At 43.8% G+C, this 14,151-nt stretch overlaps 1 protein-coding gene across 19 annotated transcripts in view; it reads right to left on the bottom strand.

Moving 5' to 3' along the window:
• The window catches only part of SOX5 (SRY-box transcription factor 5), a 1,214,093-nt gene that overhangs the window by 531,309 nt on the left and 668,633 nt on the right, over positions 1 to 14,151 (bottom strand). For all 19 annotated transcript variants that reach the window (XR_014502612.1, XM_083402002.1, XM_083402006.1 and 16 more), the window contains one exon: positions 10,628 to 10,774. Coding sequence is in view for 18 of the 19 variants with exons in the window: in XM_083402002.1 (XP_083258128.1) it covers positions 10,628 to 10,774 (147 nt within the window). In the remaining variant the exon portion in view is untranslated. The remainder of the gene's footprint in view (positions 1 to 10,627; positions 10,775 to 14,151) is intronic.

The following is a 14,151-nucleotide window of genomic DNA, read 5'->3' as shown; positions in this document are numbered from 1 at the left end:
TCTCAAAGCGGCTAACATTCTCCTTTCCCTTCCTCCCCCACAACAAACACTCTGTGAGGTGAGTGGGGCTGAGAGACTTCAAAGAAGTGTGACTGGCCCAAGGTCACCCAGCAGCTGCATGTGGAGGAGCGGAGACGCGAACCCAGTTCCCCAGATTACAAGACTACCGCTCTTATCCACTACACCACACTGGCTTTACATGCCACAGGGGCAGCAACCTCATGCCCATAGGTTGCTTGTAGCCCTTCAGAGCTCTTTATCTGGCCCTTGGGATCCTTCCCAGACCACACCCTTGTCTGGCCTTGCTCCATGTCCTCCTTGAATGCTTTTCCCAGAATAGAATTTGCTCTAGAATTGTGATGACGCCTCTTCCTTGACTGACTGGAAGATGGTGAGATGTGTGTGCATGACTTGGGTCACTTCCCATGCCTCTGGAGACATGATCTGCACCTCTTTTGGATCCCACCATTTGCCCTGGACCCCACAGAACCCTGATAATCCCATACAAAAAAGGATTCCCCAAAGCTATCGCTTCAGAATCTTTGAAGTACTATTTTGCTAACAAGATGCTCTCTGTGCAATGATCATTGGGAGTGGGGATAGCTTAGTCATAAGAGGATGAGACTCTTCATCTCAGGGTCCTGGGTCTGGACCCTCACTGCGCAAAAGATTCCTGCATTGCAGGGGATTGGATGAGATGACTTTCGGGGTCCCTTCCAACTCTACAATTCTATAGTTCTAAGCATTCTCCATGACAAATCTCTTCTGTCTGTCTGTCTGTCTGTCTGTCTGTCTGTCTCCCGTTCACAGCTTCCAAAGCATGCAATCCTTTCCGGGCTGTTTCTGCTCAAGTCAAAAGGCTGATGCATCTTTTACCATCCACAGCTCTGTCTGGTGAACAGATAAATTGAGATAATGAGGGATTAAACCACCCCACCCTCTTTGCTTAAAGATCCAATCCAATGTTTGAGAGGGTTTTGCACCCAAAGGAGAGAAAAACTTCGCATGCCCCGGTGGTTTGCATTGTTTACAGCTTGCCTAAACCACCATTTATTCTCCTTGTTGCAATTCCCGGGTGCTACTGCTGAGCAAATAGTAGCGTTGCTACCCAGGAGTAACGGAAAAGAACAGCAGCAGCAAAAATTGATCTGAACAATCTGTGTGCTGTAGACATTTGATGGGGATGCAACTGTGACTTGGGCAAAAGTCTGGGGTCGTAATGAGGTTAAAAGGAAAGCCGACGGGAATTGGTGGCTCTTGCTACATTTCACAATGAACTGGCCCTGGATTTTTCAATGGCTTCAGACAATGCTCAGTGCCTTGTTGAGCAGCAAGAGATGTTTAGTGAACATCCTAAGGAGCTGTGGAAACTCACAGGAGACCAGAGCCATATTGAGAGAAGGAGCCATAAAAAGCTTGATTGTGATGTACAACAGGTGGATAAATGCCACCTGCATTTATGTAAGGTTAAAATATACAGAAGGATAATTTCACACAATACAGGGAAACAAGAAAGCGGCCTTGTTCCTGTACTCTGTGCAACTAGGCATGGCCCCAAGTTTATTGATGTCAATGGGAGGTAGTGCACACAGCTATTAAAAAAAAAACAACCACTCCCCCATCCTACGGACACATCTATCATTGCTGCAAAGTAAACAATTTAGACTGTAAACACAAGGCCTGCATTTTCTGCCTCGTTATCAGTGTGTGTGGTTTTTCAGGCACAATTCACAATGTTGTTTAGGATTGGGGTGAGTGTGCTTGAAGAACTGCTTTATCTCGTAGGAAATAAGAGTGATATTGAAGACCTGCCTTTGAAGGCCCTCTGTTGGGAGCCCCTGTTGCCTGATATTAGACAGGTGATGATGGAGAAAGAGGCCTGGAGGGCCTTTTCAGTGGTAGCAAGCTATTGATGGAACCCTGTCCCCAGAAAAGTTTGTGCTGAAGCTGAATGGAGATGCCCACCACCAATGATGTGAGTTCATAGGCCTTGAAGGTCTTGACATCCACATTCACTCTGGTATACTGTGAGTCAAGAAGACTATCTGCTATGCAGTAATACATAAAAGGGCCTTCTTGATACTGGTGCCTAGATTATGGAATGCTGTCCTCTGTCTAGTTCAACTGACCCTGACCCCGATGGGTTTTACAATAAAAAATCCCCTTATTCATCCAGGCTTCTGGTTAAACTGGTTTTTGGTGGAGATGGGCATGGGCCCCTGCATGGGTAAGCCTACATAATTTGCACTTTCTGAAACAATAAGTGAACTGAAACACACTTGTCTTTTGAAATTTGCATTTCCCTGAATTTTGCAACGTGGTTCCCCAGCCACATAATATGAACAAATTTGCATATACTGGGCTAAAAAGCATATACTAATGAAAAATATCAAATGGAAATGCATTATAGTGTGGGAAATTTGTTTTGCAAAAAAAGAAAAAAAAGGCACAGTTACATTAAAAAATGTGCGCATCAGGAGCAATTCGCACTAAGACATCGCCTAATTTTCATGAGGACTTTTATAAAAAGAATTCCAAAGAGATGTGGAGATGTGGAAATGTGGCATCTGTACTTAAGACTGAAAAAGGTGAGAAACTAAGAAAAACCAGACTGATTTAACTCGTCCCTAATTGCACCCCACGGTGCGATTAATGAAGAGCAAGCTAGAGATTTCTTAAATAAAATAAAAATGAGGGCAAGTAGAGTTGAATGCTGAGGTTCATATCTGCAGGGAAATAAGTAGTGGAAGCACAGAAGGTGCCAAGCAATTCTGCTCAGTCCAACATCAAACAACTGGTGAGGACCACTGATAAACAGTTTGCCAAGATGGTGGCTGCCAAGGTCTTAAGAGGTTCCAGGGATGTGCTCAAGTCTTACGTAGATTTAAAGGATGATCCTTGGCAGCTTCCCACCAATCATTCTCAGCACTTTTAGGGCCAACAGTTGCTCCATCTGCTGCTGAGGCTGACTTTGAACAATCCTTGCCGAAAAGCAGTGGAGCGATAACTCTTGAAGTTATCCTCTACGGAATAAAAACACCTCTCTCTCTCTCCTCCAAGAACCCAACCCTTGTCGTAGCTTCAGGTGAAGCTACTACCCTCTCCAAGAAAACTTGAACAATTCCTGCCTCTCCCCACACATTGTGCCAGCACAAATAAGGGCCTGCAGATGGGTTTTCAGCAAAACAACAGCTTCTTGAAGGTCATTTGAAGGGGGAGGGGATGGGAAGGAACCTTGAACAGTTCCTGGGTGGAAAAATTTGGCTTACTGCGATTTTAATGAAATTTCCTCCGTCACAAAGGAACACAAAGATTCTCCAACAAATTTACGACAGGGAGAAGAAAGAACTTTAAAATTCCAGATTGGTCTTTGCAGGAGAACAGCTGAAACAGATCAGTGACCTGAAGTGCACTGTAATTCTGTAAAATCCTATATCAATCACATTACGTTTCACACATGTTATTATCTTCCCTGGGTTTGCAGAGAAGGGAATCCCTTTGCACATCTACATTCAAAGTGTGTGTGTGTGTGTGTGTGTGTGTGAGAGAGAGAGAGAGAGAGAGAGGGAGAGATTTGTTATGTTAAAATGGTAAGATCCATTTTAATTTGTTTTTATTGTATTGCATTTTTCATACTATCGGGCAACACAATTTATTGTCATAGCTGTCAACTTTTCCCTTTTCTTGTGAGGAAGCCTATTTGGAATAAGGGAATTTCCCTTTAAAAAAAAAGGGAAACGTTGACAGCTATGTTTATTGTATCAAAATCCCCATGTCTCCTCTAGGACCCCATTTAGGGTAACCAAAATGACCAAAGAGTTGGAGGAACTTATATACTAGGAAAGGTTAAATCAATTGGAGGGACATGATAGAGGTATATAGGATTATGCACGATATAGAGAAGGCTTATAGGGAGTAGCTTTTCTCCCACTTTCAGGGGTTATCCAATGATGCTGAATGTTGGGAGATTCAGGAAGAACTTCTTGACATTGCACGTAGTCAAGCTGTGCAATTTGCAACTATGGAACATGTTAATGGCCACCAAATTGGATGACTTTAAAAGGGGATTAGACAAATTCACCATGCCTATTTTACTTCCAGTTTCAGTGGCACTATGACTCTGAACCCTAGTTGCTGAACAACATGAGCAGAAGCATGGAATTCAACATGTGTCCTATTGGTGGACTTCCCATAGACATCTGGTTGGTCACTGCAGGGATGGGATGCTGGAATAGTGCTGGACCTTTGGTCCAATCCAACAGGGTCCATCTTACTCTCCTTCCTCAGAGGTTTTTAAGCAGATGCTGGATGGTCACCTGTCATGGATGCTTCAGCTGAGATTCCTGCGTTGCATGGATTAGATGACCCTCAGGACCCCTTCCAACTCCAATATTCTATAATTCTGGCCTTGTCACTGTAAAGGTGTAAGTGGCTATGCCCAAATCTAGCTCTTCCACCTCATAGTCCTGAGGTCACTGACGCATTAGTTTTCTATCTGCAGGAAATTCTTCCGTATGGAAGAGGAGTCAACCAAACGACCCCCCACCACCCACAGTCTGTGGAGGTAAAGCCAAAACGCAGACTTCCCACCTCGGTGGGAACTAGAGCTGAGTGGCTGGTAATGATGATAATAATAATAATAATAATAATAATAATAATAATAATAATAATAATAATAATAATAATTTTTTATTTATATCCCGACCTTCCCCAGCCGAAGCCGGGCTCAGAGCGGCTAACAACAGTAAAAGTAACACAGTTTACACAAAACCACAATCCATTAATTGAAATTCTAAAATCAGTTCGCTCTAAAATCAATTCTGAATCAAATTAATGGCAACCATTGGGCTAGAGTTCTATGAGTATTACCGAACGAGGGGGTCAGACTGTGCCTTGGCCAAAGGCCTGGTGGAACAGCTCTGTCTTGTAGGCCCTGCAGAAAGATGTCAAGTCCCACAGGGCCCTAGTCTCTTGTGACAGAGCGTTCCACCAGATCGGAGCCACAGCCGAAAAAGCCCTGGCTCTGGTTGAGGCCAGCCTAACCTCTCTGTGGCCCGGGACCTCCAAGATGCTTTTGTGTGAAGACCAAGGGACATACCTGGAGAGGCGGTCCAGTAGGTACGAGGGTAATATTTTCCTGGTACGGATAACTCCCTCCTTTACGTTATTTACCCACACAACGTCTTATGCATGTACTGACAACCATTCCAGTGAATTGATTTGACTGGCCTTCCATCTGCAGGCATGAAGAACGGTTGCATGCAAAAATGTCTCAGGTTCAACCTCTGGCATATCCAAGTAGGACTGTGGGAGACCCCTGCCTGAGACCTCTGGAGAGCTACTGCTGCTGCTGGTGGTCAGTGTAGACCCTACTGAGCTAAATGGACCCCAAAGGCCTGGATTGGTAGAAGGGAGCTTCTTTTGCCCCTGCCCCTGCTCCCACTACCTCTTTCTTCTGGGCGTCTGATAACTGCCACCAGAAAACACTCCTTTCAGATCACTTTGCATTATAAATAATTGTGCTGCCATGTTTCAGTTCCGAGCTCAGAACTGCACTCACCCAAACTCCACAGGCAGATCAGGTGACCTTTCTCCAATTCAACCCTCTCTCCTCTCTCCCTCTGTCTCTCTCCCCCCTTTCCATCTCTCTGTGTTGTGGAGGACAGACAAAGTGATATGTCTGTCATACGCCATTACCATTAGAACAGAATCTTGTTCTTTTATTACAACTGAACTCTGCCGGATTTCTCAGCAGGAATGCTAAGTGAAATCAATGTCTTGGATTTCCAGCTTGAGCTTGGAGGTCACAGCCACTCTATCATGTCTCAGCATTATCCTTTCCTTTCACCCCCCCTCCTCTCTCTCTCTGAGCCTCCAACTGGCACACAGCAGATTGAAAACAGCAGGCTTCAGAAGGATCATGCTGCACAATTTTACAGCCTTTTGGAGGGCCCCTTCTCATATATATATATATATATATATATATATATATATATATATTCCTCTGGGGACCATTCCCCCACCCCCTTTCAATTTGCGGATAAATTCTGTTTGTGTCCTTTGAAAGAAGTGCAAGCCAAAGGCACAGAAACACCTAGAAAAAGTATTTTTTAAAAGAAAAAAGAAAACTGGGAAGGAAAGAATAGCATAACAGAATTCTGGTAGCTGCCACTAGATTTTTCTTTTTAACAGGCATCCTTCTGAGTCACTGCAGTGGTGGCTGATGCCAGTTGAGATGGGGGGGACAGGATGACAGAGGCAGAGAGGACAACAACAGGCGAAGCCATAGCCAAGTACAGACAGAGTCAACTTATTCTGGTTTTGCCCCCTGTACTCCACCCTGCAGAGTTCTACAAGGGCAACACTGAGGCAGAAGAAGAAGGTGGTACTCGGTGCTGGTTGTAAGTAAGAAGGGGAGGGCGGGCTATGGCTGAGGTTGGCAGGGCACAGCCCCATGCTCCCTAATAAACCCCAAGAGTCCCACCTCCACTGAGGGCAGACGCCATGCAACCTAACACAGTCTTCGCCAACTCTGTGCCCTTTCAAGGTTTTTGTCAGGGAACTGCCATCAGCTCAGAGGCGAGAGATGGAAAGGCAGTTGTGTTATAGGGAGCCTCCAAAAATCTTGAGAAGCAGTTCCTCTTCCAGCGAGGAGGAAAGTCCCACCTCCAGTGGAGGAGAGGTGCAGGGACCAGCGGATGCTAGGGAGAGCCTCAACACCGAGCATGAGCAAACCGGAGAGGCGGGAAGTACGCCCCTGCCAGTGCCCATGCTGCGCAGTAGGCTTCGGCGCAGGGAGGGAAGGAAAAGGCTGGGGGTGACACGACTTTTATGCTGGGGTAGGTACAAAAACCGACCACTCCCAGATTCTGCTAGTGATTGAGCCAGACATGAACTTACAACGCTCTTCACTGTAAATAGTTTGCACCAAGAATAAAGCCTGGAAAAGACAGGTCTTGCCTGTTTACTCTCGAGCAACCACACCAGCATCTGACAGATTTGGAGTACAACTTCCATCAGCCCAAGTCAGGATAGCTGATGATACACAGCTCGACTTTGCCATGACATCTGAATCAGGAGAAGCTGTGAAAGCTCTGGATCAGTGTCTGAATGGTGAATGGGATGGAGGCAAATAAATCCTGGGTAGAAAGAGGCTCCTTGAGTGGGTGGTTCCCGGGTTTGGGAAATTGGCAAGTTACCTGTTCGGGATGGAGTTGCACTCCCTCTGAAGCAGCAAGTGCGTAGCTTGGAGGTACTCCTACATTCATCTATGTCACTAGAGGCTGAAGTGTCCTCTGTGGATAGGAGTGCCTTTTAGCAGCTTCACCTGGTTTGCTAGCTACAGTCGTTCTTGCACAGGGATAGCTTGACCACTGCACACTACATGTTGGTAACCGCAAGACTGGATTGCTGTTATGCGCTCTATGGCTGCTGGTGGGGGCACCCAGTCAAGAACAGCTGTCTCCATTGTTAGAACAGCTGTTTTGGCTGCCCATCTACTACTAAGCCAGGTTCAAAGTTATTGTATTAATTTGTACTTGAACAACTTAGGCCCAGTGTACCTCAGGGGTCATCTGAACCCTTATCTTCCAGCTCGATCATTGAGACCAGGAACATCACTGGTCATTCCCCGGGTTGGCAAGGCTCGTTGGACAGCAATGGGGAACTGATCGTTTAGTGCCATTGGCCCAATCTTGTGAAATACTCTGCCAACAGAGATTCAGCAGGCACCTTCTGTGCCAACTTTTAAATTCCTGCTCAAAACTTTTCTATTCCGCCAGAGCTACGTAGGCAATTGCTAACACATCTTCCCACAATGGTTAATTGATGGCTGCTTTGAACTTTTTATATATGGTTTTTATTGGGTGTTTTATGTATTGTTGCTGCAAACTGCTCTGATATGTTTCTTTTTCCGATAGAGCGGTAAAATAATAATAATAATAATAATAATAATAATAATAATAATAATAATAATAATAATTTATTTATACCCTGCCCATCTGGCTGAGTTTCCCCAGCCACTCTGGGCGGCTCCCAAACAAATGTTAAAAACAGTACAGCATTAAATATTAAAAACTTCTCTGAAGAGGGCTGCCTTCAGATGTCTTTTGAAGATAGGATAGCTGCTTATTTCCTTCACATCTGAAGGGAGGGTGTTCCACAGGGTGGGTGCCACTACTGAGAAGGCCCAGTAACCTCACTTCTCGCAATGAGGGAACCACCAGAAGGCCCTCAGAGCTGGATCTCAGGCTGAATGATAGGGGTGGAGACGCTCCTTCAGATATACAGGACTGAGGCCGTTTAGGGCTTTAAAGGTCAGCACCAACACTTTGAGTATAGAACTATTTTATATATAAATAAGTAAATTCAATGGTAGTATTAATTTCCCTGGCTATTTTTAATCTGGGCCTTTTTAGTGCTTGGTTAAAGGCACTGAGACACTACTGTCAGTTCAAGGAATCCACTGTGACGTGATTAAAGAAATGTGGTCAGCAGACTGGAGGACAGTGAGCAAAGGGAAGATCATATCTTTCAGCAAACATTTTCTCATCACTGAACCAAGAGTGTTTCATGCTTCACCCCCTAAGCACATTTGGCTTGAAAGCCAGTCTCAGTACTTTGAATGGCATGTACTCTTGAGCACAGGTACAGCAAAAGGCAAGAAGGCAATGGTTCCTTCCTAAAATGAGAGGTGCTGAGGTTTGGACTGGTGCTGACATTCATTCTGATTTGTTTGCAGGGCGAATAGATGGCATTGCATGAAAGCAAGCGTTATTCCACATTTTCCAGTGCATTTCCCATCATTTTGTTGGGATTCGCAGGATACTGAGTAAGTCTGCAGGCTTCAACAGGCTGATGCAATACTCTGTGAATTGCTGGGTCAGAGTGACTCAGCAGGAGTGTGATTAATGTGATTGGCTATCACCTGTTTTAAAAAGGAAAGCCTGTTCAACAGTAACTGTGGTGGTTGTGCTGTGGTGTGGTGTGGTGATGCTGTGGTGGAGAGTATTCGTTTGCCTTAAGGAGCAGGTACTCTATATGGACTGTTTTTGTAAATACCTGTATATAGCTCACATTAAAAAGACTGCACTGGAAAAACCTGGGACTCTGAGCGTTTTTGCTAAAAGCGTCGCAAGGAATTCGCGATACATTTTCCTCATCACAAAAATTCCAGCATTTGGAGACAGTGATCTAGTTGTGCAAGATCTCCCAATCAACTGTGGTGATTGCTCAAACCAAATTTGCTGGTCTGTGACTGAATCCCACCCCAAAACAGCAACAGTCTGGAAGCGCCCAAAGATTCTGACAATTTCTGAAAGCTGCAGAGATGTGTGTAAGAAAGCATGCTCGCCCCACTCCCCAATCTGAAATTCTAACAGGTGGCATTTGATAAGGTGTACAATGCCCATGAAATCGTTTCCCCATCCTTAAGCAATGCACTGCTGAAAGAAAACCCGCTACGCTTCTGAACTGCAGCTGAATCTGTTAGATGCACCATAATTTTGATATTATCAATTGCATGCTTCAGTTACAGGCCCCAGATGTTTTCAAACAGCTTGTGGATAGGTGGAAAGAACTTGCTATGTTTAGCTGGAGAAGAGACAATGATAGCGCTCTTCAAATATCTCAATGGCTGTCACAAAAAAGACAATGAAGACCTCTTCTCTGCAACTCCAGAAGGCAGGACTAGAATGAATTGGCTGAAGTTACAGGAGGACAGATTTTATTGGGATGTTAAGAGAAGTTTCTTGTAATATTAGAGCTGGATAAACACCACATTTTAAACATGCATCCCCACCCCTGCTTACCAAAGAATCCTGTAGTTCTGGGTTTTTTGGGGTGGTTAAACAGGGAACTGAATTTTTTGTTGGATTCTGTGCTTTAAATGTATGCAGCCCAGGTTCTTGTTGGTAAGAACAGTGTGACAATAAAATCTATTACTCCGATGAGCTCTTCCATTGTTGGAGGTCTTCAAACTCAGCACGATTTCCATGCAATCTCCATGCAGTCAGTAATTCCCCCCCCCCCAACACCAATAGGATTAGGTGCGTGGGTGGCGCTGTGGTCTAAACCACTGAGCCTCTTGGGCTTGCCAATCGAAAGGTCGATGATTCGAATCCCTGCAATGGAGTGAACTCCTGTTGCTCTGTCCCAGCTCCTGCCAACCTAGCAATTTGAAAGCAGGCCAGTGCAAGTAGATAAATAGGTACTGCTGTGGCAGGAAGGTAAACGGTGTTTCCGTGCACTCTGGTTTCTGTCACGGTGTTCTGTTGGGCCAGAAGTGATTTAGTCATGCTGGCCACATCACCCAGAAAGCTGTCTGTGGACAAACACCGGCTCCTTTGGCCTGAAAGCGAGATGAGCGCCACACCCCATAGTTGCCTTTGACTGGACTTAACCGTCCAGGGGTCCTTTAACTATTCCTTTTTGAAACACATAATAGTTGCTGTTATACCAATAAGCACCACAGAAATGTCCCATCCCATGCTCAGACTGCTTACAATAACCCGTTATAAATTTCAGAAAGGTCTAAGCCACAATTGTATATACATCATGCTGAAAGAGTCACAGAAAGAGACACAAAATATGCAAGAAAAGCCAGGCAGATAAATCTGCGCAATAGTACCTTGCTTTTGGGTGGAGGGCTGGTTGTGCTCTTGTCGGTATGGATGCTGGTAGGCGATACTGCCGCACCAATGTTGCTTTGGGGGATGCCGGGTATTTTCCCACCTGGGGATACTTGCATCGCCGCAAGCTGGGCAGCATACAACTGCTATGGAAAGAGGAAAAGCGGGGAGTCAGAAAGTGGGGAGGGGGAAAGAAGAACACATTTCTGTATGTGAAGCCCCCCTGGACCAACAATAACCACTCGAAAGATGTACTTTCAGAGAGACCCGTGTCAAAGAAGACAAATGCATCCTTCCAAACATCCCCAATGTGGTGACTTACAGCTGTTTCGGGTAGCTGTGCTGCTGTGGTTGATGGGAGTTGTGGGCTGAAACATGCGGAGGGCAACAAGTTGTGGGGAAGTGTGCACCATTTAAAAGCAAATAACGGCATGATCTCACAGTTAATTCACGAGTTGGTTTTCGTTTGCAACAAAGTAAGCCCACAACTTATTCACATTTAACTTGTGCACATTCAGCTTACATGCATGACATTATTATTATTATTATTATTATTATTATTATTATTATTATTATTAAATAAGGGTGTGGAAAGGAGGTGGAGCTCTGAGAAAAATGACTTTGGCAATTTCACCTGCCATTGAACCCAATATGTCACTGTATTTTATTTCCTGATGCTTAGAGGATATCTTGTTTAGTTGTTTACCATGTTTTGCAATGTGGAATTTCCCTTGTTTCTCATGGCTGATTTTTGTGTGTATAATGCTTATATTGATGCCAAAGAGGACACTCTTTCTGTTGTTGTATTTTATAGACTGGAGAAATTTCCTGGCCTTTTTTTGTTATTTATTCAACTTACGTTGCAAACCACTTAAAATCATCTCTTGTGGAAATCGCCCCAAGACAGTGAATTAGTAAGTGAAGAATACATCAGTCTATCTCTATCTATCTATCTATCTATCTATCTATCTATCTATCTATCTATCACATAGCTTCCCTCCAAGAACCTTAGGAATAGGGATTGGTGATATCTGGTTAGCTTAGCATCGTGATATACTGAGTCATTGGCTGGCTTCACAGTTTCCCCCACATTCTGATTTTTGAAAAACTAACGCGCGTGCGCGCATACACGCGCGCACACACACACACCATGATTCAAAGTATATTGCCAGGTCAAAAATTATGAAACCAGTATCATGATATGGACTTGAAACCGGTTGGTTTTGGACAATATCTTGCACAGCCCTAACACACGTCATGGTTCACGATATATTGCCAGGTCAAGAACTATGAAACCGATATCACAATATGGATTTCAAACTGGTTTTGGATTATTTATCGCCCAGCTCTACTTAAGGAACCTTGTTTACGTCTCACAAAGCCACAACTCTTAACAAACTACAGTTCCCAGGATTCTTGTGGGGGGACCGACCCATGTGCTTTAAAAATATGTTTTAAATGTATGGATGTGACCACAGTAGAAAATGCACATGCTATGCCACTGCCGCCTGCAGTACAAGTAGGTCAAAACGATAAGGGGTTAGGGGGAGTACAAAAGCTAGCAAAGAAAGTACAGAGAAATGGGGTATGTTTCAGCAATATTCGTTGGTTCATCGTTTCAAGGACAAGGAGGGGGACAAATTATGCACCTCTTCTGAAGATGCTTTCTATTGTTGATGCAAAGTGTAACCAAGTCAGATATGATCACAAACAGAGCAAGGACAAACATGAGACAACACCGTGACCAGTGCTATGATCAGCTATTGTTGTTATTGGGTGTTCTTCTTTTATCATTGACTGTTTACATTAGCGGAGCCATGAAGGTTGGAGGTCACCAGGCTGCAGAATGCTAAACAAAGCAAGTGAGCTTTGAAGACGAGTTTGGAGTAGCGCTTCAAGGTGATCAGGTAGGGTTGCAGATTCCACAGCAGCTTTCAAAGATGTGAGGAAATACGGCACGACTTTGTTCGTCTGCTTCTCACCCTCTGACTAATTCAAGGAGTTTGAGAGTAGCAAAACACAGCCGTGTCTTTGTCTCTGAAGGCACTAGGCTCACTTGACAGCGCAAGCTAAATTGCACAAGATATGAAGGCTAACACTGCAATGGACCCAATCCGCATAGCTAGAACGTCCAAATATAAAAATGGGGCGGGGAAATAAGTCACTGCAGGTAGGCAATTTTGATAGTATCCACATAGCAAGTATTTCACTCATTCCATTCTATTTGCTTACTACACAAACCTAGCTATACCTTGTAACAACTTACATATATGCCAAGACCATATATACCCATATATCCATGTGACCTGGATGGGCCAGATTTGTGCAGCTTAAAAATTAGAACCATATCACAAGTCCTGGGACTCAGCCTTAAGACCCCAGTATGCCTCAACATTTTGGGTTCAAAAATGTTAAGCCTTAAGCTGTATCATGCCTCAATCAGCACCCCAGATAGAAGTAACTTGGACTACAAGTTAGGGGTAGACAACACTATCAATGTCAGTTTCTCTCAATTTCTCACTTTTCCCGTTTATCCCAATTCCCCATCAAGCCTTCCTTAAAAAATGCATGAAATTTGTTTGCATTTTGTTGCAATTTCTACTGGATATATGTGTTTTTGAATCCAATTGTGCATTATATATTTTACCAAGGAAGTTTCCCTAAAATAATGCGTTTTAAAATGAATATTTCAGGAGCCATTTATGCTGTATCTACAGAAACAATGTAAAGAAATGGACTCACTAGCAGGATTTGAGTAAACACAATTAACAACACGAATACAGAATTTACAAAGATGATGTTAAAATAAGAACACAACAATACTGAATTTAAAGAATTTTATATTAAGGTATAATAAAGCAAGCAGGAGAAGTTAATATGTGAAAAACCAGAAGAGGAAGTTGAGGGAAGTCGCTGGGGGGAGGGGGAAATTTTGTGATTTGATATGATGTTATTACGATAAAAATATAAAACTTAATAAAAATTATTTATAAAATAAAATGACTATTTCACTAATATGAACATTAATGAGTGCCCTTTCCCCAAACTTATGCCTCCTCCCCCCCTTGCATTGTTTGGCTAGAGAACTGCATCACAAAATTCAAGGACGTGCGAATTTCAAAAGAGAGCTGCTTGCATATTGGTTCAAGAAGTATGAATCAGGTAGATGCAAATTGAAATGTGAACCGGACAAATTTGTCCCCTATCATTACCAATAACTGCCACCGCCACTTCACCAACAGATCCCAGGGTGGTTACAACAATTTAAAATTATGTGTTAAGAACAGTTAAAACAAATTGCAGCCACAAGAATAGGGTGGGTCCTGAAAACACACGACTCTGGTGTCAAAGAGTAAAGAATACCAAACGAGTCATTAGAACATCTATAAGGATGTATCCCTACCACAACACTGCAATAATGGAACTCTCTCTCAGCAACCTATTCCTTAAACCAGTGGTTCTCGAAGGGATGCCACACTAGTTGTGGCAGGAAAGAATGGCAAGTGTGGCAGGAAGATTCAAG

The sequence above is a fragment of the Podarcis tiliguerta genome (assembly GCF_965153285.1).
Source record: "Podarcis tiliguerta genome assembly, chromosome: 10".
NCBI lineage: Eukaryota > Metazoa > Chordata > Lepidosauria > Squamata > Lacertidae > Podarcis > Podarcis tiliguerta.
Note: the sequence above shows the minus strand (reverse complement) of the source record. Positions and strands in the feature narration are given on the sequence as shown.